The sequence below is a fragment of the Aythya ferina genome (genome assembly GCF_964211825.1).
Source record: "Aythya ferina genome assembly, chromosome: 13".
Classification (NCBI taxonomy): domain Eukaryota; kingdom Metazoa; phylum Chordata; class Aves; order Anseriformes; family Anatidae; genus Aythya; species Aythya ferina.
The window spans coordinates 9154060-9179914 of NC_140311.1; the positions used below are offsets into that span (position 1 = coordinate 9154060).

At 39.2% G+C, this 25855-nt stretch overlaps 1 protein-coding gene across 18 annotated transcripts in view; it reads right to left on the bottom strand.

Moving 5' to 3' along the window:
* Positions 1-358: 358 nt before the first annotated feature.
* Positions 359-25855, bottom strand: part of HTR2C (5-hydroxytryptamine receptor 2C) — a 223107-nt gene continuing 197610 nt past the window's right edge. For 14 of the 18 annotated variants that reach the window (XM_084534470.1, XM_084534455.1, XM_084534466.1 and 11 more), the window contains 2 exons: positions 12199-12399; positions 359-1624 (listed from right to left, as the gene is read on the bottom strand). In XM_084534470.1, the coding sequence (XP_084390596.1) occupies positions 792-1624; positions 12199-12399 (1034 nt within the window). In that variant the 3' untranslated portion in view covers positions 359-791. The remainder of the gene's footprint in view (positions 1625-12198; positions 12400-25855) is intronic. The other 4 variants (XM_084534460.1, XM_084534461.1, XM_084534463.1 and 1 more) reach the window with 1 other exon arrangement.

Consider the following 25855-nt stretch of genomic DNA (forward strand, 5'->3'; position numbering starts at 1 on the left):
CTGAGGATCTCCATTTGTAAAATGGTTAAAGCAGATAACGGGGGTTGGCTCTGTTTCTCATGCTTCTTTTCCAAGAGTACAAGCGATCCCAGTCAGGACCACCAAGCCACACCAGAACTGCATTCCCCACCTTTCTTATGGGAGCAGAAGCCTCCTAGTGAACAGAAAGAATGCAGCAGGACTGGAGAGGAAGTCAACATTTAAAAGATGTCCATAGAAGTGCAAAATTGCCCCAGTATGGCAGTGAGCCACTACCCTTAACAGGATGTATCTGGCCAGCTGCATACACAGCTGCTATGCTTTTGTCATATCTCTCTGCCAGGTTTCTGTACAGTCTTTACACGGCACAAGTAGAGGTGAGGATTTAAAGTATATATTTACTGTCAACTTGAAAAAGAAAGTTATACTGACCAAGTCTAATAGCATGTATTTGATATATAACTATAAACGTGCCATTCTGGACTCCAGCAAATGCCACCTGAGATAAATATTCAGCATTTTTGTTCATGCACTGGAAGAAGAATTCAAACATTTTGTCCATGACATATGCAAAGTAACTAATAGTTCTGATCTAGTATTAACAGTAAATATAGAACCTTAAACTTCACTGCAGTATATTAATATATATGATTTTAAGTACTGGACTGGAAAGACAACTTTTTTTTTTTCTTAAAAAAAAGAAGCTTTGTTCAGAATGCAATATATACATTGTCCTTTGACCAACACGTACATTTTTATACAATATATTTTGGCTACAGATATACTGCAGCAAAAGGCTGTGTGAGCCACCTTTACACACAGCTCACTCTTTCACTTACAACATTACAGCTGTTTATGGAGAGCTCTGAAGTCCCTGGTTGCATTACAAGGCCCTCCTCAGCTTCATCTAGTTCCATGCTGTTGAGTTCATTGCCATTTCGATAACTAGTTAAAGTCAGATCCTTCCCATATAAAGCTGTTGAAGCAACATTCAGACACTGATTCTGTCGCAGTGCTGATTTTTTACTGGTCTTGTATTGGCAGCGGATATAATTGGAAAAAGCCCTGCGGTATGTTTTATTGAAAAGCGTGTATACAAGGGGATTAATCCCAGAGCAAACATACCCCACCCAAACAAACACATCGAGGAGTTCACTCAAGAGGTCTTTATCGCAGGCTTCCTTGCAAAGGACAGACATGACATTAGTGATGAAAAATGGGCACCACATGATGAGGAACAAAAAGAAAACGATGCCCAGGACCTTGGAGGCTCTTCGTTCATTGTTGATGGACTGCATGGTTCCTTTCCGAAAAAGCACTGCCTCCTTATTCACAGGAGAGTTCAAGTGAGATGCCCCCTCATGATTGTGAAGCATTGAAATGTTCTCTGTGTTGTTTTCTTTCTTGAGGCAGTTCACACTGCTTCTCCTCTGCTTGGGCACCTCTCCACACATGAACACTGTTGCCTGTCTCTGCAGCACCTGGACGGTCAGGCAATACGTGATCACCATGATGATGAGAGGGATGAAGAATGCCATGAAGGATCCAATGAGGACGAAGTTCTCATCGTTGAGGACGCAAGTCCCATTTATGAATACCCTGGAGTCATCCTGCAAACCAATGACTGGAATGGGCATAGATATCCCTGGCAGAACAAAAACAAAAAAGAGATGGTTACCTGGAGAGACAGGGCTCCAAAGAGGCAGCACAGTAGATGCAGGTCCTGCACACATTCAACCCACTGCATAAGGTTGTTTGAAAAAGAAGTTATTACTCCCAGGTGGAGGTTAAAACCTTGTGTAACAACACTCCCGGGAGTGCAGGCCCAGAGAGTGAGCAGCCTCCACTGGGAACTACTGCAGTATCGCTGTGCTCCACAGCTAACACAGTGAATCCAACATAACAACTCCTTTATCAAGAACTTTTTCTAGCATAAACTGTAGAAAAGGCAGTCATTACATTACTGTTTTACAGCTGGCTGCCAGTTTGGTGGGGAGGGGGTAGGATTGAAATCACAGGCATAGAGTAGATATTAGCAAATGTTAAAGAAGAAAATAATACAAATGGAGAAGAATGAAGCTTTAAAAGCAAGTTTTTAGAAGATATTTAAATAATCCAGATAGAAAAATGGCAACTTTTGCCATAGCTTAACAGACACTTGGAAGTAAATCTCCTGGTTTTCTGGGTCCTTATCAGCTATCTTGGTGCAAGCAGGGTGATCTCTGTAAGCTCTGCCTGCCCAGACACTTCATCCACAAACAGCGTCAAACTGATAAGTACTGCAGAGACAGTCTTATTTGAATTCTTAGAGACCATTATGTAGTCAAATGAAAAGGCTGCAGAACACATCTGCCTGATTTCCCATCCCTGTATCTTGATTGAATACAAGGCTATGAACTGGAACAACAGACATCATGAGAGTAGAAAAGGTGTAATCAAAATGGTAATCAGATTGACATGACAGTCCAAAATCAGAATCCCAGCCACAAACTCTCTGGCTGAAGGGAAGAAAACTTTAAATGACTCAATTATATCAACAACTGAGCACAGCTCCCACCTACTCCAAGGCACAGAGCAGATTAGTAAACTTTCAGAATCACCACACTGACCAAGGTAGTTTCTCTTGTATCCTGGTGGCACAGTACAGCCACTTTTTATTGTCATGAACTAAATGGAAGACAAACAAGATTAAGAATACTTTGAACCCTTTTTCTCTCTTCAGCATCCCTGGCCCAGCTTGTTTGTTCTGGATTTCAGGCATTTCTGGAGCAGAAGCAGGAGTTCTGCCTGGAGGATCTCTGCAGGCAGCTGTGTGTCCATGCTGTTTGGCTATCTGACACATGGGCAGAGCAGACAGTATGTTCAGCCTGGAGCATGGCTGCCCAGGACTGCACATAGGAGTCCTCATCCACAGCTAGCTGCTGGCCTGTCTTTCACTGGGAGTAAAGGAATGAACAAATTAAAGCATTCTGAATAGCTTTAACTCATAGGCATTTACTCAATGTCCTCTAACACTGATTTCCTCTGAGGAATATATATCTGTATATCTGATCTATTTTACCTTGTGAAAGCCATCAGCAATTTACTGTGGGGAGGGAATTGAGGACTCATGCCAGAGCACTGGTTCTTCTCTGAGTGTTTGTTATGCATAGTGAGATCCAAAGTTTGTCCCTTGGGAGCTCAGTCCCATGACAGGACAGACCTGAAGCCTTCCAAAGAAATCTGTCTACACGCAGCCAAAACCAACAAAAGCAATAACAACATATTTTGGAATATTATAACCAATGTGTATATCAGAATGCAGAAAAGACATGGTGGGCCAGATCTAGCTAGATCATTGTGGGTTCACCTAGCCTTGCCATTTTTTTTTTTTTTATCAATTTCCAGATGTTTGGGGCCATGATACAAAATGGAGCAGATGTTGACATTATACCTTAGAAAATTCCACAGCCAGAAGTGTACCCAATCCTTCTTTTTTTAAAATAAGCTTTGAGAGATCTGTCTTGTGTAAATTCCGGATCCCATTTGATCTCTATGATGTTCAGTGGCAATCAGTTTCACAACTCATCTGTTTGTCATGTAAACAAACTATATCTTTGCTGCCTGATAATTTCCTTTGACTCCAACAGATTCTCTTCTGTGAGAAACAGTGAAAAATCACTCTCTGGTCACCTTTTCCACCTTCTCAGCAATTTTATAGACCTTTATCTTCTCTACCTTCTAACATCTCTTTTAGAAGTGAAGAATGCTTTTCTACTTATTCTATCCTCATGCCAAACTCATTTTATGCTTTTAATTATCTTTCTCCATTTTTTTTTTTTTTTACAATTTTTTCTGTCCTTTCAAGGAAAGGAAGAAAACTGCATGACCCAGCAATCAGAGAGCAGTAGAATGTATCTGTCTCCTGCTCCTTCCCTCCACAGCTTCCTGGCTGGCTGTGAGCACTCCCTCTGCACACATATCTGTGGGGCTGACCGTGCTGTTCCCTAAGTCCTTCTTCCCAGCAACAACCAATTCTGAGGCCATTATTTTGCCTGGATTCCTTTTTTGGATAGCTGTGAATAACACAGGTCCTAGTCCTTTGGAATTCTGCATTTCTAAAGGGAGAGTGTAACATGCTAAAACTATTAGCTAGGGTATTTTTTCCAGTGGGCCAAGTGTTTTCCAGGATTCTGAAGAATACATCTGCAATCAGTCATTACTATAAATTACCACTTGCCAGTAAGTTAGTGAAGGAATTTCTTCTGAAAATTAATGAACTTAAACACCTTCTGTGATAATAGCTTGTGTTTCCTTAGTCCAGGTGATAGTTCCAGGATCCAGTCTTCTTTCCTCTAACGTTTACCAGCTTACCCTTGACAAGGTACTTGCTTCCTCTCTGATATGTTTATATCTTTTAACCTTCTTGTGCCAAGCCTCGGCAATAACCTATTGTCTTTGCAATAACCTCTATCCAAGCAAGCCATTGACTTTTTATTGTTAAAGACATTTTTCTAATGCCCTGACTCCATCAAATTCCAGACACTCAGAAGGTGGAAAGTGGGAGGTAGAGAAAACAGCTTTTGCACAAAGAAGAAATCTGAATTAGATAAATGGCATTACACTGAGATTTTATTTACATGGAGAGGTTTTTTTTTTTTATGTTTTAGAGTCTTGTAAAAGAAATAGTCTTTGAAACAAAACATAGAAAGGAATAGAGGTTCATTCATGAAGTAGTCTTCACTGAATTTTAAGTGTTATTACTTTAGCCAAAGGAAATGAGATGAGGTTTCAGGATATCCTCAGGTCACACACATAAATTACATTCATGAAAAATAACCCAGTTCTGGAATATGAATATAGATGTCAAGAGTGCTGATAACAGTCTAAAATTCTACATGAGGAAGAAATTCCTCAGCACTGATCATATGGAACAAGGAGGTAACTGCTGTAATGGAAAAATGTCCCTCACATTTTTCATAACAAAGTGGGATTTCAAACCAAGAAAGCACAGAAGAGAGAGCTCCAGGTCTTTGTTTGCTCCTTCCTCTAATCCAGGAAAATCCCATTGTTAAACAGAAGGAGGAGGAAAGATGCCCTCAAAGGAGCCTGCCAACACATACTCATTCAGCTGCCTTCTTACAGAACTGTTGAACAGACAGCACTTGCCTCATCTCAAATGCTTTCTTCTGCCTCACACTTCTCCTTTGTAGCTATACATTTTAGCAGCTATACATTTTAGTCATAGCATCATAAAATAAACAAATTCTTTAATATGAAACTTATCACTGATCCACCTCACAATCCAGCCCTGAAGGGAACTAAGTCCACTTGGGCAATCAGGAGCAACTCTTCAACCCCCAGCACTGAGAACTGAAGTGCTATGAGTCTCAGACACCCCAGACAGGCTTCCTTCAGAGGGATTATTGCAAAACTGCAGCTGCCACAATCTCAAAAGCACAAATACCTGCTTTCAGATGCTGCTCACACACTGACCCTGATTTTAATAGGTCACTACATGCAGTACATACCAGTAGGCATGCCTGTGGTATCTGAGCAAGGGCAAACAGCAATGCTGGCCTTATCTGAATTATGCTGTTTGAGCAAGCATGAAGAAGGCATTTGACTCCACTTGACTCAAATGCCCCACAGTGCTAACACTAGGGTTATAAATGTTCACAATTTAAGAAAGAAGCAGCCTACCACCAGGCAGCATTACTGCTGTTCAGCTCTGAGCCCCAGTGCAGAACATTTCTTGAACTTCTGCCTTGCAGCTGAGCTGGCACACTGCTCAAACTTTGAAAGTTTATTGAAAATCATGCTTTGCTCTTCACAGCAAACTTGGTCCTCTTGCTCGATGTTTAAGCAGTATCTAGGGCAACTGGGATTGCCTTGGTGAGAAGACAAAACCAGCCACCATGAGCCAGCAAGCCACAGACCAAGTCCCTGCTCAGCTGAACGCTGGAAGCACTTCCTGCCAGGCAGTAGCTTGGGTCAGACATCCCTTTTCATCACAGCAGTTTACAAAGGATATTAAGGTCATTTTTATCTTCTCCCCTCCCTTAGATTCTGTATGATAGAGCATGCAGAAAGCAAGACAGAGGGACATCCTCTGGATTACAAATCCAATTACAGTTGTTCTCCCATCTCTGCTTCCTGTCATCTTTAAAGCTGTTCTCAAGCCAGCAGATCAGTTCAACAAATGGGGCTGAGATGATGCTGTGGACACAGAGTAACAGATGCTCTTCACAGATTCCCAATTAATAAAACAAAACCCAAATGTCTACAAATATGGCTTTGTAAAACATTTACTAGCTTGCTCCAGAAGAAAAGCTGGGTAAAAAGTCCAAATGTACAATTGTCAGTCACAAAATGTAGAATTAAATGAAAAACAATAATGTTTTTGTGTTTAGTATCTTGTTTTCTTCTGTGAAAGCTGACGAGACTGATAAAGATTACTGGAAATATGGAGTCTTTGATGGTTTCCACTAAGAAGGAAATAATTTCCATTCTTTCTTCCTCACAACATTCTTGCATAAGAAGAGATTTGATTTCATTCAGGGACAACAACTTCAGTAAAGAAAACAGGAGCCTGCATATGGGTTTACTTTCTCTTTCCATGTGTGCGATTCTCAGGGTTGAACGCAAGCGTAGTCACATTTTACTGCTGGTTGATGGGCCTGGGGATGCCAGGGACAACTTCTGGTGTCAGCACTGGATCCAAAGTTTGCTGTGATCAACAGCAAGGGCTCTACTAAAGCAGGTGGGCTTGGGACCTTCCTGCCACTCTCTTGGCATTTACACACAATTCAAAAACAAAACACAGAGAGAGCTGTGAGCCAAACAAGACTACGGCTGGCATAAAAGCTCTCTATGCTGCAAAGGCAAGAACACTGCTGTCCATGCTAAACACTGCATGTCTAACTTCATTTCTTTAACCTCATATTTATTATCAGATAAAATAAACTTGGGTTACCACTTTAAGAGACATTCACCTGAGTATCAGCAGCTACTGTAACTATTCATTAGCATTGAAGAACTGACACCCCAAAGCCTCTCAGAAAAGGGAAAAGAAAACTAAAACAAATCTGTTTGGTTTCTTAACAGAAGTATCTTGCAAAAGGCCTCTGCATTTCTCTAATAATTACTAACAGACAGCAACAAGCAAACCCCAACAGACACCAGCCTCCCTACTTGCATTATGAAAGAAAAGGCACAGGTTTCAGGAAGCAAGCTTTTCAGTGGCAAATTGAAGGACGTCAGTTTTTGAAGTGTTCTAAAACATAAAATTCTATATTCCTCATATGTCAGCAAACTAATTGCAGTACATTTCATGTGCTAATGCAGTAACAATGCACCTTCAGGGATGGATTAGGTCTAGTTTTATCTAACTGTTCCAACAGAACAACAGTGCCAAACCTGTGTTGGTTTAAAGTCAAAGATAAAAGGGGGTTGAACTTTGAAGAATCTCTCTGCATGCAATGAACACAACTGCAAACAGAGGAATGTAATTACTGCATGTGTCTGAGCAAGTTGCTGACCTTTACTTAAACCTTACAAGAGCACTGAACAACCCAAGTCCAGAAGGAAAACTAGCAAACACCAATAAAAGATTGAATAAATAAATTATTTTCCTGCCTGCCCCTCTCTTTTGCTAAATGACTTCTCTTGCTTTGCTCGACCACTTTTCAGTGGTGCATATGAACAAAGAGGAATGTGGCTCCTCCTCACAGTGTAAATGCTGCCAGGGCTGAACTTCCCACTACAATCACACGACAATGCCTGAACTCATGTTTAGTAGCAGTAGCCTCAAACAGGAGACATCAGTATTTCTCTTGCCCCAAGGAATGGATATAGTAGAATGGTCAATCCATTTTCTGCACAAATCACTTACAAACAATCAACATCTGCTGCCATCCCATGCAAAACATTTCACTGATATTTGATGACAAAATCAAACTAATCCAGGCACCCATGACAGAAATCCTTAAGTAGTTCCCTTGCTACAAACTCAGCTTATCAACTGCTATGGTCTTCATCACCCGAGCAAGATAACTCTTGCTGATATGCTAGAGAAATTAATGCCCCTCTTGTAATCATGATAAAAAACTCTAGTGAAATAATACTGGTGATGCCATGCTAAGCATGTTCCTCAAACTGAATATCAGTGAGATAGTGGGAGGTTTAGCTGAGAGCTGGAGGGCCTTTAAGGACATTATTAGGACAGCTTGCATAAAGGGACTTGCTCAGCCTGTGTAAGAGAGGAACACTTAGGGCAGAGCAGGAACCTGTTAGACATATCATCAATCATCAATATCATCAAAAGCTCATTAATCAAGATGAGTTTTTACTGATAATTGCAAGCACAGATCTTTCATACTTCTACAAATAAATCTCCTCAATAAAACAATGATGCAGTATAAAAATTTTAAAAAGTATTTTACATCCTCATTCAAGTTTAATGATTTACTATATGCACAAGCCTAGTATGTCTACCTGAAAATGAAACTGTGATATCATTAGCAAGTCAGAGAAAGAATGAAAAGAAAAAAGTCCAGTTCTAACACAAAACATACTGTGGTATATCTGCAATTCAGCAGCACATTTCATTTTTGCTACTTATTTTGTTTTCAAACAAACAAACAAAATACAGACTTGTTTGGTAAGAAACAAAAAGTGAAGAAAAAGTATTTAGTGACAGGTTAATGCTGTGTGAGTGCCCCAGAATTTCTCAGTCACCTAAGAAACTGTTTATTCTCTCTGATAAGAAAAGCAATTGTGAAAAGTCTGCTTATGGCAGTGATGCAAAGAACAAAATTTGGATCTGATCTGTTTTTTGTGCTCAGATGCTGTCAGCCAGGTATGCTGCAATGTCCAGGGACAGACATCCTGCAGCCATTTGTTACAGTAAACAATGCTTACTGTCACACAAATTCTGCTGTCTACACAGTTACACTGCTGGCTATAAACCTTAACATAAAATTCCCAGGCCACATTTCCACTAACAAGAGCTGGTTCAGGAGAAATAAATGTAAGAACTGTGGCTGGCATTGAATTTAAAGGATGGCCTCGCTTATTGAGTTTAGGCTGTTACTAAGGAAGTAAACTTGAGCTGGGAAGTCTACAGCCCGTGTAATTTGGGTGCCCTCTAGTAAGTGACCAAACCTTGAAGTTTCTGGGAAGCAGAAGAAAATCTGTCTTGTGGTAGCAGGCACACAGCTGGGCCACAGGAAGCTTCAGAATTATATTTTACTTATTTTTATATCAGAAGCAACTTGTGTGCACCTTTCCACACCACTGATGTTCATTCATTTATATTTCAAAATTGAAATTTCTTTTATATCAATATTACCCAGTTAACAATTTATCTTGCATCGTAAGGTGTGTGTTTAGAGTTTGACCACCTCCTCATTGTCCTGCTAAGAGCTACGTGGAGATCTCTATCTCTCTTTAATGTGAAAAATGGCCCAAAGTGACCTCACTCAGAGTAAGACATGGGGATTCTGGCAAGACAGGCTAAGCCTATGTGTCACTAGTGAAAACCTTTCACTTGCAACAGTGCAAAGTCTGAAGACATGAAATATCATGATTCTGCCAGCAAGCTCACAGCGATAATTTATTTTCATTTTCTATTGTGCAGATATTTCAGTTGCCCATATTTCTATTTCCAGCCTGTGCATAGTGCTGTCATGAAACTCATTTTCACAAGATGCTCTTCCCAGCACTTCATAGCACCCACTTTTTCTCTAACTGGACACAAAATATTGCTTGGGGTTCATTTGCTAAGACACAGGACAACTGATTGTGATGCACTTTAATACAGAACAAAGAGGATATTGGAAAAGATTCATTTGAAAAGCAATTGCCAACACACAGGAGGACTCTGTTAATGTTCCTCTGCTTAAAAACCCAGTCATGAGTTTAGCCTTGTGCAACCTGCCAAATTCATAGCTCAATGATCAAAGAACTTCTATAATATATTTTGCTGTCAGCATTAACATTTCAGGAAAATGGAATGCAAAAGCTACTATATTAAGATAAATGACATGCTTTTTCCTTCTGATTTTAAATTCTGATTCAGGAACAGAATTCAGAATTCTTTACTTGGGATACATTTAAAAGTTTCTTCAGTCCAACTGAAGCAGGATTTAAGAAATACAAACTGACCAGCCTGAACTAAAGTTCTGCTTTGAATTTGATACTTGGTTGTGTACAGAAATGCACAGACTCTTGTAATACTTGATATTGAAGGGGTGTGAATTTGTTTAACCTATTTAATCCTCTTGAAAATTTTCATCAGAACTTTCCAAATGACAAGCAGGTAAGAGCTAGAAGATAACAATAACCTTTGGGTTTTTGTGGGTATTGTGGGTTCTTTTCTTTCATTTCATGTTCAGTTTATTCCTTTGTCACATTTCTGCATTCATTTATGAAGAAAAAATAGGTATGCTAAAATAAGCTAGAGACATGCCAAGAGCACTTTTCTTTCCCCATTTAGTGCAACCTAACGGAGAAGGCCCAAGTAAATGGATAAAAACTATACATGCATTGGGGAGGGTGGAAATCCAACAGCATTTCAGTGTCCTGATTCTCCATACCCTGGCAGGGGATTATTGATTCTGCCTGTATCTTCAAAAAAAGGTATGCAAGAAAATACTTCCCTGGACCAACTGTATCTGCATCATAAGGAAAGAAGAAAACATCCCCAAAACCCAGCCAGCACTGTACACCTTCTCAGCTGTTATCCCAGCGCAGGAGAGCACCCAGGCATGGGCTGTGATGCACCTCCTTTCACCTCCTGGGAAACTGCAGACATCCCACTGAGTGACTGCTTACACCTTCTTCCTAAAGGCTTTTAGATGCTGGGGAATAAATACAGCACCTATTGCCTCACTGATGGCTAAGAAACCATATGTTTGTAAAAGAAGTGTCCTTACATCTCCATTCTTAACTCTTTCTTTTAAAGTTCATTATTTCACCTCTTTTGCACCCTATTATAAATGAAGACAGCTAAACATCATACAAGAGAGCTAGGCAGGCATGAAGTGTTTGAACTCTGAAGCAGAACCAAGTCACCTTACCTATCCTGGTTCAGGTACTTTTGCCCTTGGAGGGTAGTAGAATCCATAGTTCTGATTTCCATCATGCTGAGCCACTCCCCACCCAGTAACTCCAGGAAGAGGTAGCTCTATAGCTACCTCTTTTTATTTTTTTTTTCTTGTTTTCATAACCTTTTTCTAGACAAACTTCTTCAGAAGTTGCCCCTGCAGCACCCAGACATCAAGGATCATATTACATTTGTAAAGCAAAAACCAAGAGAAGTTAAAGTACATGAGATATAATTTTCCTTACAATACTGTGCTGGAAGTGACAACTGCTTTATGAAAGAAAATGTAGAAGTTAAATTTTAAAAGTAGTCTTTGTAAGACTACTTTTTATTCAAGCAAATAAAGGTAATACAGCATAGGGTAGAGGTCATACAATCCTTCTGACCTTGTACCAAGTACCTCTTTAATAGACCACATTGAAATAATTCTGCCCCGAATGTTTTTCCTTACATAATTCCTGATGTTACACTGTTATCTTGCTATCATTTTTTCCTTTTCTTACCTATTTAACTGCTGCTTTACTTATCATTTTTTTTTTTTATCAAAGTAATACAAAATGTCTTGTTTTATGTCTACTCCTCATTTACTATAACTTCAAACTCTCTAGCTCAGTACTAGAAATAATCCAGCTGTGGCAGAGTATAATAAAGGCTATAAAATCCACACAAGAGGCAGTAAATACCTAGCTGTTAGCCTGCCTTGAATTCTACATTGCTTTACTTAAACTGCCACCAGAATTTGAGCAAGTTTAACTGCAGTGACTGCAGTGTAGATCTCATTTGTATTGGCTGTATTTTATGTTCAAATTCTTTGCTAATGCTATTTTCTGCTTTGTTTACACAGCAGTTTTATCATTCCATTTGTCTGTGTTACCATCATTATTGGCATATTGATATGTATACAGCAGCAGTGCTTCAGCATTGGAAGTGGTGATATTCTGAAAAATGACTACTTATTTTTGTCAGTGACCAATCACAATGAAAGATTTCTATTTCCCAATAATCATTTGTTATACTCAGTCATGCAGGCCAGGTAAATTAATTTGAGTATCCTCTTAAAAATCCTAAATGAAAATTGGAGTAACACTGTTATTCATTAAGACACGGTTAAGATCGTAAGCCGCATTTCTTACCTATGGATATGGTCCAAACTGCAGCAATTTTCATAATAGCCTTGGTGCGGGAATTGAAGCGGCTGTGCTCAATGGGATTGCGTATTGCTACATACCGATCAAGAGAGATGGCACAGAGATGCATAATAGATGCAGTTGAAAAGAGCACATCTAGGGAAATCCATATAGGGCACAACTGTTTAGGCAAAGGCCAAGCATAATCTGAAACATAGAGAGAAAAGAAATGAAAGGAAAAAAAAAGAAAAGGAAATAATTTGGGAAGCTAGGCCATCATTTCTGAGAAACTCTTGGATATTTTAACTCTACCAGTAAGAATACTAATAGCAGTAAGGAGCACATGCATGAGTAGTGGACAAGGAAATCTCTCTCGGGGCCTCTTCTGGGACAACCCCTGGCTCTGGACACTCCGTAAACACGTAGTGAGTTCTCAAACATCTGTTTTCTATGACTCAACCTACCAGTAGCTAACCATGAAGGAACATTAATTTGGCAATGCCTCCAGGTCACTGTTTTGCCACAGTCCTCTTCTTGAACTTTCCCACAAATTTTTACAAAATCAAATATTCCTTTCAATTATAATAGGTCAATCATAGGTTTTCAATGGATTACATAGTGCTGTGTGGTATTAATTTTACTCAGATCTATTCTTCTTCATAATTTCTGTCTTCTGAGAAGAAAGGTATCAGGAATTTTTTCTACAGACTGTCCACCAACTCGCTAATTTACACTGTTTCACCTTAAGCATTCTCCCTAGATGACCTGTCTTAATAACAGAGTAATACTTGCCTCCTCGCAATCCTCTCTATTGATCGGCTGAAGTTTAAAAATTGCTTTGAAGGTAGACAGAACTGAGCAGTACTATTTACAGAAATAAGCATCCCAGCAAAGTGAATGGACTAGATAGCCACATCTGTCAGCAGCTGGCAGGCAGCTGGTCTGGGCGTCTGCATTTATTAGTCAGTTTACTCAGTGCTGAAATACATCTTGAAAATAAAAATGACCCAGGAAGATCTTCTGTGGGCATCAGTATTTAAATTAAAACTCAGAGAAAACTGCTTTTTGAATGATATTCCCACATACTAGTGTCCAGAATGGGTTGCATGAGATCAGTGATGTGTCCTGCCTAGCACTGGGCTAGCACACTTATCAAAACAAACCAACAGCATATGTAGCAGCTGGAAACATGACAGACTTCATAGTGGTTGCATAACGAGGTATTCTTGTGTCTTCATTTAGAACATGGTTATCTAAAGCAATCTTGAAGTCTACCCCAAGGATCAGCAACATCACTTTTTGTTATAGTAAAAATGATGCAGCTCCATCTTACCAATCTCAAATAGAAAGACAGAAACATTAGTCACAGAAAGCATGTTTTGCAACAAATGACCCAGACAAAGAGAGATTCACTTTACCTTACATGTAAAAACCCAAGATCAGCTGACCCAGAGGAAATTATTAAGAATTGTCCCAGTGAAGCCCAAGATTGGTTCACAAGATGCTGGGCAGAACAGGCCAGACACATTAGCTCATTTTGTCACTGGAAACACACATAACAAGTGCTAAGTAACTCGAAGAAACCCACACAAGACCTTAGCTCTGGGGAGATACACCCATTATTTCAGCAAGTCTGCACTACTGCTAGTAGAGGGACTGATAATGGACTAAAATCCAAATCTGCAAGTATTTAAAAGATCCCTACCAAAGGAAGCTAAGTAGTGTGCATTGTGGCTGGAGATCTTTACTTTAAAAAGCACCTCTGCTGTACAGAACAATCAAACTTGCTTAAATTATAACTCAACCCCTTTATGAAGCAGTGATCAAATTCCAAGCTTCCTGTTCTCCTTTGCAGTATCTTAGGATATTGTTGCCATTAACCTGCAATTGAGTTGAGAGCTTCATTTAAGCACATATCTGTTTGCTGTTTTATTCTGTTTTTTGTTTGTTTGTTTGTTTGTTTGTTTTTTCATCTTTTAATTCCAGTTGTGTTCACTGTGTTCACGGCATCCCAGGGCTGATGCTGCTGTAACACTCCAGTGAAAGCTACCCGAGGAGAGCAAATCTGATCTCCTTCAAGTGATACAGGTGCTTCCTGTTCAGCCCCAGGCTTTTGCTGCCAGCTCCAGCTAAAACACATTCAGTGACACTTTATTACTTTCTGCTTTTCCCTCTGAGTTGCTAGAGACAGCTTGCTGATGCAGGCTGAGATGAGGTGTGAGCACAAGACCTGAAGAAAGGCCCTGGGGAATGTACTGTGATGGATGCAGTGGTCCTGCTGAATACAGAGTGATGGCAGCAGCCTCTGCTCAGAGGGATGTTGATGGGGATGGCTGGGTCTCCCCATCAGGCAGACAGCCAGAAAATCTCCAGTGTCTCCAGGAGGGGCCTCCCAGCTCCCTGTGCGTGGGAGCATCTCCACTCTGATATACAGAGCTGCAGAGGGTACCATCTGATTCTTGACATTTACTAGACCTGGAAGAGGTTTCTACAGCAACCACCTCCCCAGCACTACTGAATGATGAATAGCCTCTGCTACTTTTTCCTTTAAGCTCTCTGAACACTCCCCATAACTGATTCCCACAGGAACAACTTCTGCTATTGATGTGGACTAGGCAACAGCACTATAACCAAGGAATTAGCAGGAGTGAAAGCAACCGTAAATGTTCATACCCATGGTGAGAAGTTAGATGCTTCTGCTGTCAGCCCTGGCAGAGCAGGAACCACAGCATGCCCCAGAGCTGAGTATTTTCTCTCACACAGCTGCAAACAGATGAAAGTAATGTTGCCCAGAATTTCTGCCCAGGCAAGCTGTTAGGATGTGTTTAAAGATGAAGGTGATATGAGAGCCCTCCTAATGGCTAATCCTTTTAGTCTTTACTATCCCAAGGCACTCTGTTATGCTTCCAGCTGAAAAGGCAGTTATATGAGGAGATATTTTACTTTCTCAGGAAGTATCCTAAAATGATCTGTGATAATAAAATGTCACTCCAGAAATTTGTAGAATGGAAGCTTGTAATTCATGACTATACCTTGATATGAAGGGCATAATATATATTCTATCTCAAAATGTAGTTACTTTTAAGTAAGCATGGTGTGTGCATTCAAGAAACACCTACACAGCACATGAAGCCAGTAATTTGAGCAAAAAGAAAAGAAGTTAATTCTATTTCTGTTTAAATAAATGTACAAAACATAGGAAATGTACCCTGTGACTATGCCAAGGTGGAAACAAAGATTAAAAAAAACACCTCTGTTAACAACGTTAGACATTTAAAACAATGTTATCCTAAGAAATACTCTATCTGCAGAAGGTAACATTTCTCTAATTAGTTCTATTTTCTCTCATTTTGTACACAAACAATAGCAATTACCATATATTTAGAAGTGCAGATGACTGAGTGCAACATATTCTTGGACCCCACACTTCTAAGTTTTAGTAAATGCATTTCCAATTGAAAGCATGCATCTCAGTCTAAATTTGCTTCTGGGGAGAATGAAACAGTGCCTAACACCTGGGCAGCCAAACCAAAATTCCTGGTAAGAAATTCTGATTTTTGCACCTTGAATTAATCTATGCTCTTGAAATCAGTCTCATACATAATGCATTAGCAGGTAAACCTTATAGGAGAATACTGAGGAAAAATCGATGAATCCAGCAGAACAAAACAAATGGAGATATTCTTTAACTTAGGATGCGATTAAGTTGCACGTATTTTTTTGCTTCCAGATACTTTATGGACGCTAGAAGTTTACAGTGGACAAATTAATAGATAAAAGTGTAAAAAATGTAGATAAAAATCATAGATAACAGACCATTGCCATGCTAGTTCTTCTAGATCAGTGTTAGCTTCTGGTTCTCATCAGGATAAAAACACAAGGTATGAAATCCTACAAGGAAGTTTCTGCAGAATGGCCATGTGTATTGCTTCAGCCTCCAGTGCTGAAGAGCATGGAACCCAAGCTGCTGTGGTTCCTCATGGGAAACCTGGGACAAATGCTCATATTTAACCAGGAGTCAGGGTTCATAGGTGGGATTTCATCTCCAGCACTTCACTGGACTGAAAAAGCAAACCACAGTTCCTGTATGTCACTAAATGTTGAGATGGGCTCAAAATGTTGGCAGCAAAATACAGAAACTCAAAAATATTTTGGCAAAGTTGCAGACCGTCTCTGCAGCTAATTTGCTGTCAGATGAGAGTTCCCTTAAATTTTTTGTGCTTTCCATCAAGAAAGATGGCAGCAATGAAATTTAATCACTTTTGTCAGAGATTTTATGTATATGAATAAAAAGTGTTATATAACACTGTTATGATGGTCATTGTGCTGTTCACTGCATGAGAGTCAAAATTACTAGCCACTGCAGCAGGAGGGGACTGAATAATCCAAAGCATAGCAAGTGGGAGCAGAATTAAATATGTAGAATGATAAAACAGAATTGGTCCAGATTGAAGGAGAATGGATGAACCAGGAAAAAAAAAAAAAATGTTAGAACCTGCAGCTGAAAACATTGTGGGATTGCAAAATAGACTGAAGCTACTTTGTCCCCAAAGCCTCAAACAAAATCTCATGAGTTTTCCACAGCTTTTTGCATTAAGGTGCAGTAGATCAAATTTTTGTGTACATAAACACACCCCACACTAAAAATGGACTTGCCCATCAAATTTACATTTTGAAAAATTATTATTGTTTGTACACATTTACTACTTCTACGGCAGTATCTGCTCCAGGATACCTCCAGGGAATATGCAGTGCAACACTCAGGACAAATCTGGTATAATACTTGGTGACAAAATACCTGTTTACATCACAATAAAGCTAAGAGTTATGTAAAATTCATCACTGTAGCTTCAGAAGTTTTTCACAGCAAACTCACACGAAGCTGCAGCAGTCGTTTCCTTTCCAACCATAAACAAGAATTTGGGAAAGGCTTCAGAGCATACTCACTGTATTTACCCAGTGCTTTAGATCTGTTGGGAGGGATAAAAGGGTAAAAAAACACCCTTCAAAACCACAGAGGAAGAGTAAGGGTATATTTTGTCTTTTAGGAACCTAATTATATATATACAGAGATATTCTTTAATATCATTAATTAATTAATTAATATTTTATACAGACAGGCACAGATAAGACATAAATACATACTCATATATAGGAAAACAAAAACCAAAAAACAAGAGGTGCAGAATAGAAGAACTAAAGATGTTTCTCTGTTCAGATAACTCTTTTAACATTGTCTATTGGCTTGGCCAAAACCTAAAATGCATGTAATATTTCTTGTTTTGGAGTTCTGATATGTACTGTATTTATTTTTCACTTTAGCTGTTAAGTAGGCCTTGAACTAATTGAATTAAAAATGTAAGGAAGCCATTATGTTTAAATTCATCTTAATCCCAACACTAAGCACAATTTTACAGCAGTTAACATAGCAACAGAGCGCAGGTTTTCAGCACCTTCTGGTAGTTCTCTAGATGCCATGGGTCCATTTCAGGCCATGACCTGATCTATGCAGTATTCTTGCTCACAGGAAAGTCGATTACAAAAGGAGATGCCTCACCTAATTCTATGAGAAATGAGGATACTCTTTTTATTCACTGATTGTATGCCTATCAGAATGAGAATAGTGCCATATTCAATAACAGCATCCACTCACATTACCATGGTGTAACCGAGAGCAGTGTGCAGATGATGTGAAACAGCAACCCAGAAGATGTATCCGAAGGCTGTCACTTTCTGATAGATTTTTGCAGAACCCTAAGAAGATTGTTTCATGTATTCCAGGAAAATACAATATTGTGGTTTGTGGAAAAGAAGAATACTTTCGCCCCCCCTTAAATGTTGTTTCATCCCAATACCACCACTAGCATATAGCCGCTGAAGCATTTTATACTTGCCAGATTTTCCCATATTCACTACAAAGTTTCAGAGCAGGCACAGGCTTTACAAAAATAGAAAGCAATTACATACAGTTCTAACATTACTGCATCACATTATTCCTAAGGGAACTAAAGAATTCAAATTATTTTCTTTCTCTTTCTTATCTAGGAAGTGAAGTATTTCTTAGTCTGAAATACCATATCAGCAAGTGTAAAGTTATGTATCACTTTTTTGCTCCTTTATTTCCCTCAAATTTACATAGAAAAATGATTCAGAGACATCCGTATCATTTTGAGAGTCATACAACCAAGTGTGTTGGAAATCTCCATTGTGCCTGAGAAGTACAGAACGTCTTGTTGAACCCCCCGCCGTCCTCAGTGATTACCACATCCACAGAACAGATCTCACTTGTGCAGACAAGCTTCCTGGCTGTAGGAACAGCTGGTCTCAAGGGAAGTACTACCAATGAATCTGATTTCATCACCAGTAGCATGGTATTTAGTGTTTTTCTGAAATATTGAAGTCCTGAACACTGGGTTACATGAGAACTTAAGTTCAAGTTTCCAGTTTGCATTTTTCTAGAGAAGAAAAGTCTATCCCAAAGCTATCTGGATCCCTTAAATAATATGTATTTGAATACAGCCAAGCACAAGGACATAATCACACACAGAGAATGACATAAAAACTCCAGATGCAGCTACAGATACCTCTAGATGGACCTTATCTTTGAACACTACGAGCAAGACCAAAAAGGTGTGAGGGTCGCAGCAGACACTCAGCAGAGGATGGGTTCTCAAGTGATATGATTACTAAGGGGGTGGAAGGTATAAGAAATGACCAAGAAAGAGAAGAAAGGTGACATGGCATCCACACGTAGCACTGGTGAGACTGCTGCTGGCACCCAGAACTTGAAGATCTGCACCTAGAAGATGTTATTTTGCCCTAGTGCAACACTGCACAAAGGATTTACTTGAGTCTGTGCCACAAATCACATCCAAACTGTGCCGTGCCACCATCCCTGAGCTTTGGTTTTCCTCTGAGTTATTGCTTTTCACCTCATGGTGCCATCGGCATGACACAAGAGGTCCTGGGGAAGGGAGCAGCACACAAGGGGCAAGAACAGGATGGCCTCTTTCAGAACCCCCCTACCAGTGGAGGAAACCCTGGTGAGACTGGGTGTGTTTCTGTAGGTATTCTGGTTCTTGTCTCACCAATTCCAGTGACCATTTGATGTGACTGTATTTTATTGCAAATTAAACAGTCACACTCATCATGGTGTTTTGAAAATGTTAAATACCTGTGTTAGATTGTGCTTTCTGACCAGCATGGCAACGCCTTGAAGTCTTGACAGGACTTGTAAGAAAGAAGAAAGCTGAGACCCAGAATGAATGTAATTATCTGATATAGGGAAAGATTGCTTCAAATCATTTAAATATTTTTTAAAAGGTAAGGAGCCAGCTTTATCGCATACTATACTTACAACAACCTTGCTAATAAAATGGGATTTTTGCTAAGAAGAAAACATACAGAATGCTGTTGGCACCCCTAAGACAGCATCTCTTCTTTTAGGGAAATATCTCAGTATTCAAGTGCAGTCTGTCATTCCATGAATCCATATGTTACATTAATCTTTTCATTTAATGGTGGAGACTAAAAAACTATGTTTGAAATCAGAGGAAAAACCTCTAGGCTCAATGTGTTTGTTTGTTTGTTTGTTTGTTTGTTTTTCGGTATAAGTGTCTGTAGCTGCCTTCATATGGCAACTGAAATGGACAGTTAACAGAGTAATAATATGATTAGCTGAATTGCATCACCAACTTTGTATAAAGGGTTCCTCCTAACATTTTAACTCCAACAGCAAACTGTCTCTTTTCACAATTCTGAGATATGTCTCCTTCTCTGGAGATATTCCAAGCCTTCCTGGATGCCATCCTGTTCAGTGTGCTCTAGGTGATTCTGCTTGGAAGGACAGTTGGACTGGATGATCTTCAGAGGTCCCTTCCAACTTCAACCACTCTGTGATTCTGTGGTTTGTTCTTCATAGTAACTTATTTAAGTAAAACCTCAGTTTAATAAAATATTCATATCAGGATAAATCTTTTCACTGATATTTTGTATGTCAGGACAATGTCAGGACAGTAGCCTCTCCTTTAATTTCCTCCATGCAAGATATGGATCAGCCTTCAACCATTATTTAAGCAATCAGTAAAACAACAGTTGAACCAACGTCACATTTGAAAATAAGCCCATGAGCAAACACAGACCCCAAATTAATAACTCCTAAATGTAATAATATAAATATTTTCCAAAAAAATGTTGCATAACAAAGTGCACAAACATGTGACAATAACAGGTGTTTTTGCCTATTTTTGACAAAATTGAAAGGGATCCATTATCACAAGAAATAGCTGCCAAAACATACAGATCATCTGAGGAAACCAATATTTAGAACAGAAAATGCTATGGCTTTATTCAGATTACAGCTGCCTGCTGAGCAGTTACCTTAGCTGGAACAAAGAAACCATCTGCTCAATCCCAGAGTTTCTAAAATCAAATGAGTTCAGAGTGCGGCTCACCCTGGGAACCTGGACTGGGTCTGGTGCTAGTGAAATGACACAAAACCATGTGAAGGGGCTTTTTTTTTTTTTTTAATCTTCAGTTTAATTTCGGCATGACTCAGTGGTAATTCAGACATCAGTGCTATCTTGACTAGGTCTGGGATCCCATTTAGGATTAATCTTTTTTCTCAGCTCAGGCCTCCCTCCTGGAAGTCCAGCCGAACAAACTGGTCTCTGAATCCTGATAAAACATCTGATTTCAGAAAGATATGTAACATGAATTTCCTTTATTTAATGTAAAGTGTTACATATTTGGTGAGCACAGGTCTGTCATCTTTAACTAAACACCTTATTTTTACTAAATATTCCAGAAAGATGGCCCATTTATTAAGAATAGACTTATTTACTTGACACCTGCTTCTGCAAATCAAAAAATCAGTTTCTTGAATGTACAGACAAGGCTGTTTTCAGCTGTTTTGTCATTCTGACATACTTTGCAAACATGGTAAGTATTTTTTCCCCCATCCTCAATATTGAATTGCTTATAAGGAAGAAAAGAATTGTATCTCATGAAATAGAGCATAGTGTGAGGCCAAAGCGAGAGCTGTAATTTGAAAGATGGCTCTGACTTTGCCTCCTGTTTGCTTGCAGGCTGCTTAATGGGAACAGGATATGACTGTCACTTTGGCCCTTGTTCAGCATGGTGCTATGCTTACAGCACTCCAGTTCCAATGGAAGTTCAACCTGTACTCAAGTGTTTTGATGAATTTAGGAGTATCAAAGCTATTCAGTGAGTCAGCTTTGCCTCTTAGTATAGAGTGCACCTTTCTCAACAGCAGGACAGCTATTAGGGGCAGTGGGTTAATTGTCTGGCTGAACTGCATGACAGTGTGAATCATGTTCTGCTTGCCTGGTAAGGTTAGAAACCACTACAAAGTCTTTACTAAAATGTGTTCAGTAAGACTGGTAAAGACAAAGAATCACTTCAAGCAAGGCAAATAAGCTATATTTTGGTCAGGCTCACAAATGTTAATTTCCATTTCCAATATATCTTAGAGCAGAGGGCTTGCAAAATGCATTCCCTGTTTAACTTCCTCCAAGCTGATGGGCATTTCTGGTTCTTCATTATTGTACAGGTACAAATGCCAGCGTGAGAGCGTTCCAAAGAAGCCACAGCAAAACACAATTATTTGGGGTTTCTAAGAAGCCCAGAAATTCTGCTCCAAAACTCTGAATGCCTTCCACTGTCCTGCTGTCACTGGATAACTTGCATACCAACCTCCCACTTATACAGCTTTTCTGCCACCTTGTCCAGGGTGCTTCTAAACAACAGCAGATACATCTTTAATCACAGGAGGTGTCAGTTTGCAGTTCACCCCCCTGGAAACTTTTGCTGTGGGAGTCTGAAAGGTGATAGAGCACATTTAGTGGCTTTCTCAATGACATAATTTGCTACTGAACTCATTATTATATGTGTAGTAATCCCATGGAAAGCTGTGAACAGGCAAGCGAGCAACACTGCCTTCTACCAGTTTAATCGCCATCTTGTGCTAGCTCAGCAGAGTAGTCTGCGCACACAACGTGTCCCACATAAAAGGCAACGTAGTGAAGAATCACTGTCCTTCACTGAAACATTACAACATTACATTGTCCTTCAATTATACCAGTAGCTTGTTGTTTCCCTATTTTACCAGGCCATAGGAATACTGAAGACTCCTTTTACAGGCCTGGAAAATATTGTCTGCAGCAGAACTAGGTTTGGAAGCACTATCAGCAGATAAACTGGACAGAGTTGTACTTGCTAGAAAGCCTATTGCTCTGTCAGCAGCACAGGTGGCTTTCCTAGACAGCCTAGACACCTGCAGGACATGAATGTGCGAGAGGAAATCCCCTGGTGTGACCTGCTCCCTTGTCCCTTTGCCATGGAAAGGACAGGCCACCCTGTCACCAGCACCCAAACATCTAAAGTGACCACAGGAGAGCAGGGAGCTGGGAAGGCTACACGTAGCTGAAGCTGCACTGCCCCTCTTGGGATAACTGGGGCTTCTGCACCCCCAGCCACCATGCGCCTGGCACCCAGCCTGCTGGGCAGAGCTGATACAGCCCCAGCTTAACACAGTGTGATTTTAAACCAGCCCTTTAGTCCAAGCAACCAATCAGTTATTGGGTGTGACAGCTGAACTTGAAAAACCACATAATATGATGTTGAGGATTTGCATTGCTGCAAGCAATTTGTACACAACTTGTTACTAATTGAAATTGCTCACTATGAACAGACTCTACCATAGAAGACATGAAGTTAGAATAAGGTTTAATCTTACATTGTCGTGCTTTCATACTAAAATATTTACATGCTATAAAAAGCCAGATTTTTTTTTGTCAAATTGCTGCAGGAGGACATCTAAGAGTCAAGTCAGCACACCCTTCTTTACAGCTGCAAAGATTTACAAACACCTCAGAGGACGCCAACACATGCACCTACATACTCACATCCTGTGATGTATTTGACATCTCTCAGCCAAAAAGAAAACAGACAGACAGCAATATTGATTCAGCCTGATTTATGTTCCTCTCTGAGACATGATAGCAGTACATAGTTTTGAACCCTGAGAAGGCTGAAGATGCAACACAGCATGAGGTGAAACACAAGGTGCTTCATGTAACAATGTTTTAGCATGGTAGAACATACTCCTGATGGATAATGTCAGTGGCAAAGTGAAATTTAACGTAGGACCACCATTTGGGTACAGTTGTAATGTTTTATTTTTGAGTTTTGCAGAAATTGTAGGCCTATTGTAAGTTCCACTAACATGAAATGGAAGTTTAATTTAATATGGGTAAATGAAGTGTGGGCGTACTGATATATTAGAAACAATACTATTACCCAGAAAATTATAGTGGTCTCATGAGGTAGAAAAAGAAACTAAAGAAATGATATTTAGTTAAGTTATACCATTGGGTTTTTTGATAGATTTGTTTTTACTTTGTAATCAAGTGCAACATTATTTTTTTATCATGGTTATACTATTATTACAATGCAATCTTGCACTTGATTACAAATCAAAGCCAGTTATAACTATGATAATAAAATAACGTGATAACATAATAATTTAGAAAAACCTAATAAAATAAGTATTGCCATAGAATTAACAGGTGTAAATGAGTAATAGGGGTACTGTAGTAGAACTAGTTACTCCCAAGATACAAGAGGCATCCCACTAAGGGCTAGAAAACACTTGGAAAAATCATTATGGAAAGCAGATAAAGTAGAAGTAATGCATATGTTAAAAGGGTTTCATCTTGGAAGTTGTTTTTACCATGTTTATATGTGTCAACATCAAATTGCAATGCTGTGTCAAATGAATAAATTTGTTCCGCTGCTGTGCATCTTGGATGGAGACAGATTTTAATAGTAAAGTGAACTAACAACTTCTGGCTTCTGCTGTATTGAGATTCAGTCTTTTTGCATTCATTTTAGACAAATTGATCAAAAGGAATCAACAAATGGTTAACTGGAAAATTCAGTAATTTACCTACGAAATTAGAAATGTGCATAACAGAATGAGAAGTAGACACTAGTCAGAACAAACACAAGGACACGAGGACAAAACTCTGCTGCCTCAGAGCCATCAATATTCATAGGTGTCAGGCATGCATTCACAGCCTTCTGCATCCCAGTGGGTGCCAAATAGGTATGGTAAAAGCCTGTCATACAGGCTTTTACATATTTCCATATCTCAGCAACACCAAGACCTTCTTCTACAACTGTTGCCTCTGACTGTGGATGAAAAAAGACATCTATAAAAACAAACAAAACACCTAAAAACTTAACTGAAGTAAACACAACACAAAAATATATACATATATCAGAAAGTAGAAATGGATTGGTCAAGGTAACAACTGGTCTGCCCTGATACCCCCAACACAGTTGGAAAAGAGAGACTGCTGCCAACATGTCAACAGGAAGAGAAATCAAGCCACCTAAGAAATAACAGAGAATCAGCAGAATCGTATCAAACATCCTGCCTTGCCCCTAATATCTTGTACTTAATAGCTAATAGAGGACTTGGTTATTTAGTGTTTGTGTATCACTAGTTGAACTTCTTATAGACCTGAATCTTTTTCACCTAGGAATGGAGGTAGCATCTCAGAAGAGAGACTCCCTCACTAAACCTAATATTGTTATAGTGTTTATCAAAATTCCTACAGGAATAGTAAAGTTTTCCAACCACAAGCCTTATGAAAAAGTGAAAACACAGAGGAGTCTGGAAAAAGTATAATATATATTTGAAACTAATACCTGAAACCATAACGTTGATATAGCATGTATTGGTAATCACAGCATAGGCTTCATGACAGGCTCATACACAAATTTGCCTCAACTCATTAGCATATTTAATGGCAATTTTGGCAGAAAAGCTAGTGAGGATACATTTTGTTTCTCTTGTGAGATGTCCATTCAGAAAAGGATTGTATTGCGTCAATGAAACAGCGTGCAAATTAGTGCAAGGCAGAGAAATTGGCATGTGGCCCCTCTTCCATCAATGTAATTTCCATTTAATTACCACACAAGCAGATGAATCACATCAGAGCCTCTTTCCCAGCATGGGCTGATAAAACAGAGTGAGAACTTAATGCTACTGTTACCATTAGGTCTTCAGGAAGCAAACGACCCTATAAGGGTATTTGAGTGTATTTTAATGAATATTAGAGAACTGTAGAGGCAGAATTTCAAGGGATATGTCACATGAATTGGAGAGACATTAAAATCATAACTTGCTGAGAATAATTTAAAGATATTAATTCAGCAGACAGATGTGAAAGGAAGTAGAATAAAAATTTGAGTTAATTCTGAGTTAATTGACCCAATACTGGAAACATTCATAATTCAAGCAAATATATTACATTGGTATATTTATCTTACAGTATATCCAAGTGCTTTTCCAAGATTTCTCCTTGCTTCTCTCATTATTTCTTTATGCCTTTTGAAAAGCAGATGTCTATCTATATATGTATTGGTCTGAAAAATAGCAATGATTTTTCCACAGTTTTAAGCTCAAAAGACTGGTTGGCCCATTACATGAACCTCCTCTGAAAAATGTTTCCTTGGGGTCTTGGCATGTCACCATCACTGAGGTGGAGCCATTATACAAGAAATTATGATACTATTTTATCAATCATGTAAATAACATTATGGATACCATATGTTGAAAAGAAACTGTAGTTAT